Source organism: Mastomys coucha, unplaced genomic scaffold (assembly GCF_008632895.1).
Source record: "Mastomys coucha isolate ucsf_1 unplaced genomic scaffold, UCSF_Mcou_1 pScaffold5, whole genome shotgun sequence".
NCBI lineage: Eukaryota > Metazoa > Chordata > Mammalia > Rodentia > Muridae > Mastomys > Mastomys coucha.
In genome coordinates, this window is record NW_022196911.1 from 75,904,419 (window position 1) to 75,909,576 (window position 5,158).

Genomic DNA, 5,158 nt, shown 5'->3' on the forward strand with positions numbered 1-5,158 from the left:
ATAAACCACGGTCTCCAGTTAGCAAGGCTAGATTAGATCTGGTGTACTTCTGTCCCACCCCTCAGGTGATGGGGCTTGGCTGAGCTGCCTGGGGGCGGGGCATATTATACAGGGGCGTGTCCGACGACCTGGAGGCGGGCCCTGCCGTCCCGTGGGCGGGGCCGGTGGCCGAACTGGCCTGGAGACTCGGGGATCTGAATCCTTCTCCAGCGGCCAGGGAAACGCCGGACCATGGGCTCCCAGGAGCGGGAAGCACAGAGGTGGCGGGGCTGAGCCCCGCTGAGACCTCTGGGCCGGCCATGGGCGACCGTGAACGCAACAAGAAGAGGCTGCTGGAGCTGCTGCAGGCTGCGGGCACAGGCAACGGGCACTGCGCGGACTGCGGGGCAGCGGGTAAGGGCGCGGTGTGCGGGGCAGGTGCAGCCAGCCACAGCCCGGCCCCTGGCCCACTGTCTCCTTCCCTTGGAGCACGTCAGCGTGCGACTCAGACTCGCTCCTCGCTTGGAACCCCAGTCCTTCTCGCTGGAGAGTTTCAGGAGGTCCCGACGGTCCTCCGTCTCCCTGCTCCCGAAGCCCGGCACCTCGGTCCTCGCTCCGCCTCAGATGCGGTCCATCCCCTGGGTCCCTCTCGTTCTCCCACCTGGCACCTTACCGCCCAGGAACCGGCTCTGGACACCATCTCCGATCCCCGGCCCTTCCCGCGCCCTCGGACCCTGAGGTCCTTACCCCGGTGCCTCCTGGGCCTCCGCGACCCTCACTGCCGCGCGATGACCGAGGATGCTGATGTGGCTGGCTCCAGGCCCCAAGCCTCCGAGAGGGTCCCTCACTCGCCCGCTCTCCTTGGTTCCCCCTTCCGAGGTCTCCTGGGTGTCGTCAAGCCAAAGGGTGGGCTAAGCACGGTTCTTGCTGTCACCTCAGTTGTCCAAGGTTGGGGACCAAGAGAGAAAGGATTGCCGGCGTGGGCAGAACTTGCCTCCGACCCAGAATCCTAACTGTCTGGCTCAGCCTGTCCCTACACCCTAGTCCAGTCCTTGTCCACCTGAGCGGAGATCCTGCTCTTCCACCCTGCAGATCCTGACTGGGCCTCTTACAAGCTGGGAATTTTCATCTGTCTCCACTGCTCTGGCATCCATCGCAACTTTCCAGACATCAGCAAAGTTAAATCCGTGAGATTGGACTTCTGGGACGACAGTATGGTGGAGGTAGACTGGCACGCGTATGCAGATTCTTGGACTGTGAGGGAGAAGAGGCGAGACTCAAGTGTTACACCTATTCCACAGAGGAGGAAAATGAAGCCCAGAGAAGTGCAATGATTAATGAGAGGAAACACAGACTAGTAGATGGTGGCTTAGACAAAGGTCCTGAGTTCGTTTGTATGTTTGTATGCGTGAGCGTATTTCTGAGTGTGTGTGTGTGTATGTGTGTGTGTGTGTGTGTGTGTGTGTGTGTGTATGAATGTATGTATGTATGTATGCCACGCATGCACAGGAGCTCACAGAGGTCTGAGGACAGCATCAGATTCCCTGGAATTGGAGTAACCAATAGTCGTGAGCAACCATGGTGGTGCTGGGAATCAAACCCACATCCTCTGTGAGAGCAGTAAGTGCTCTTCACTATTGAGCCATCGATCTAGCCCTTGCGATAGGGCCTTAATCTTGGCTATGGAGTCTGTTTCCACACCCATGTGCTGGACATTCATCTCCCTATCACTGGCTGATGTAAGAATAAAACAGGTTCAGCCTAGACACAAAGTGAATTAAGTTACTGTCCTAATTTGTAGGAGCCAGGAACTGAGGAAGAGAAACATGGGATTCATAGCCTAAGGGTCCTTCATCCCTTCCTAGCCCACTCTGCTTTCCTGCCCAGTTAGTATGTTGGAGTCCTCAGCTTAGGGAGTGAAGCCATTTTGGCCAGAAAAAACCTTAAAAGAGCAGGCAGGTCAATATCACACTGGTGAACGGAGAGGTTCAAGGGCCACAGGGAAGTGGGTAACATCACTGAGCACTTCCCTTTTATGGCGGGATCTGGTCTGGGCTTTTTTTAAAAAAAAAGATTTATTTATTTATTTATTTATTTATTTTATGTGTATGAGTACACTGTAGCTGTACAGATGGCTGTATGTGGTTGCTGGGAATTGAACTCAGGATGGCCCCACTTGCTCCAGCCTTGCTCCCTCCGGTGTAATACACTATAGCTGTCTTCAGACGCACCAGAAGAGGGCATCAGATCTCATCACGGGTGGTTGTGAGCCACTATGTGGATGCTAAGATCCGAACTCTGGACCTTCGGAAGAGCAGTCAGTGCTCTTACCCACTGAGCTATCTCGCCATAGGCTGGGCTTTTTACCATTCAATCCACACAGATGTAACTTTCCAGCCTACTCTATTCTTTGTGGGAAGAACGCACTGAAAAGGCAAAGGAAATGGCTATCCATTCAAGACTTACATTCTAGGCACGGGGAAGATAGGCACTCAGCCAGTGAGCCCATACACTCACAGGTTTTTGCCTTCTAAGCCCCTGCAGTGTCTTCATTGGGACAGGCGAGATGGCCAGGGGTCCAAAGGCATTACACACAGCTCCAGGGTTCCCAGGGAAGAGGATAGTGTTCATTGTGTCCAGAGACACAAATTACAAACCTGGGGTTCCTGCCTTTAGCCCAGCTATGTCACTCCCACTGGTACATCAGCATTATCACTGGACACAATGCCCACTCTGAGTCTCTGGTGACATACAGGGCTGGCAGCCATTTTCATTCTCTAGCTACCCCAGTCTCCTGTAGACTTTAAGGCATAAGAGGGGGCTCGGCTGTCTGGATTGAATGAGAGAAAAAAAAACCCATGAGCTTTGTGGTCTGGCAGAGCTGGCTTCAGATCCTCATTTTGTGTTAACCAGCAGTGTTGCCTTAAGGAGCCACCTAACCTCTCCAAGCCCCAGTGTCCTCTTTAAAAACAGAATAGTAGTGTTAACATGGTCGAGAGAACCCAATATGCTATTATGTAAGAACTGTAAGGGGCTGTTCTTATATAAGGCATAGTTATCAATACCCCACGTTATACCAAACTAGGGCTATCCGTGCCTGGTGAGATGCCTCCTGAGAAGCAGTTTCTCCTGGCCCAGCCTCAAAGCCAGTGAAAACCACAGGCATTTATTTGTTTGTTTGTTTATTTACTTTATTTATAGACAGGGTTTCTCTACTTAGCCCTGGCTGTCCTGGAACTCATTGTGTAGAACAGGCTGGCCTTGAACTCACAAAGATCCACCAGGCTCTGCTGAGAGTAAAGGCCTCTGTGTGGGCACCACGCCCAACAATCACAGTCTTCTGGGTGAGCCATGGTTTCATTTCAAGTTCTACAATGACGCTAATTTGCTCTTGCCTTACAGTTCATGACTCACAATGGGAACCTCAGTGTGAAAGCCAAGTTTGAAGCTAGAGTCCCAGCTTTCTACTATGTCCCTCAGGCCAACGACTGCCTGTAAGTGCAATCCGAGGGAGGATGTGGGGAGGGGTCTTCCCAGCCCTTCTCTGTCCCTGGGACCTTTGTTCTGAGGTGAGTTCTCCTGTGATCTGAATGGAAGGTTGTTTCAAGGATGGATTTGGTATTACCATGGAGGGTGCATAGGAATCCTGACTGAAATCAGGTGTAGTGGCAAACCCAGTCTAGCAGGAGGGTTGTAAAGGTGAGGGATGGGAAGAACCATAGAACCTAGTGACCTCAAACTCTACAAGGCTATCTTTGAGCCTGGGATATCTTCTCAGGGACTTGGCTTCACTTAGGGCTCACAAGGACAGTGTCTTGTATACACAGGGAAAGGGATCACCACATAGATACAGTCCCATGCAGGCATGGCCGCAAAGTTGTATTTGAACCACCGAACCTCTGCATGGCACTCTCAGGCCTTGCACAAATACATCCTGGTGGTTCTGTGGTCTTGCAGTTAGGTGATCCAAGGCCTACTGATGCCGTTGTGGAGTGTCAGGGAAGCACATCTTTGCAAGCAGAGGGCTTCAGGTTTCCTCTCCCCACAACTCTACTGCTACCCAGATATAAGAAGGTGGCCAAGACACCAGGCATATCCCTCTTCATTTAGCCCAAGTCCCCCTTCAAAAGTGTAAACGGGAACATGCCTTACAACATGATGTAGATGAAATGACATCATTTATTTAAGCATCTCCCGTGTCACCAGCATTCACATTTAGGTGTTAACTTTACAGTGATACCAGGTTCCTCATGCTTCTGAGAGGAGTTATGTTGAACATAACTTGAAGGAACCTATCCCATCTTGCCCCGTTGTCACCACTAAGCCTTTGCTCCAGGCTCCTGGACAGTGTGTCTTACATGGGCTTTTTCTTTCTTTCTTTCTTTCTTTCTTTCTTTTTTTTTTTTTAAGATTTATTTATGCCGGGCAGTGGTGGCACACGCTTTTAATCCCAGCACTTGGGGGGCAGAGGCAGGCGGATTTCTGAGTTCAAGGGCAGCCTGGTCTACAGAGTGAGTTCCAGGACAGCTAGGGCTACTCAGAGAAACCCTGTCTCAAAAAATCAAAAAAAAAAAGAGGATACAAGAGGGAGGAAGAAGAGGATCATAATACCAGGAGCTCAAACATGACCAAGGAAAAGGAGAAGGAGGGTGGAGAGGCCACACTAGGGGCTCAAGCATGGCAGGGTCTTATACTCTCATGGCTCTCGTTCAGCCGTCTTTCTCTCGGGCTGACTTCTTCCTGCGGCTAGCAGCGAATCCACTTGCAGGTGCATGCTGTACTGCCCAGCATGACCCAGAGAGGGCTTCCTGTCAGTCTCTAAGTTTTGGTCCCTTTGGCCCAGTTGGGCTGTTTGAGCTGATGTACAGCTCTAGGTCACTCCTGTGCCCAGGCCATTCAGGCAGCTAACCTTTGGAACACGGACCTGGAAAAGATAAGAAGGGACAAACAGTGGAGGGAGATAGGTTTGCTCTCAGCTGTGCAGGCAGTTTCACAGCAGCCAAGAATGACATTTGGTGGAGGTTAGCACTAAGAACCTATCGGGAGCCTGGCGTTGGGAAGCACACCTTCTTCTAACTGCCTGTGAGTTCATGGCCAGCCTATACAGTAAGTCACTGTCAAACAAACAAACAAAAAACCCTACTTTGTGTTGAATGTAGTGCTGGGTTCTTTTTTTTTT

At 51.4% G+C, this 5,158-nt stretch overlaps 1 protein-coding gene across 3 annotated transcripts in view; it reads left to right on the plus strand.

Annotated features, from left to right (window-relative positions):
* The first annotated feature begins 102 nt into the window (after positions 1–102).
* Adap2 (ArfGAP with dual PH domains 2) overlaps positions 103–5,158 on the plus strand; it is a 25,995-nt gene continuing 20,939 nt past the window's right edge. For 2 of the 3 annotated variants that reach the window (XM_031353234.1, XM_031353235.1), the window contains exons 1-3: positions 104–393; positions 1,072–1,202; positions 3,382–3,473. In XM_031353234.1, the coding sequence (XP_031209094.1) occupies positions 300–393; positions 1,072–1,202; positions 3,382–3,473 (317 nt within the window). In that variant the 5' untranslated portion in view covers positions 104–299. Of the gene's footprint in view, positions 394–1,071; positions 1,203–3,381; positions 3,474–5,158 lie in introns of all 3 variants that reach the window. The other variant, XM_031353236.1, reaches the window with a different exon arrangement.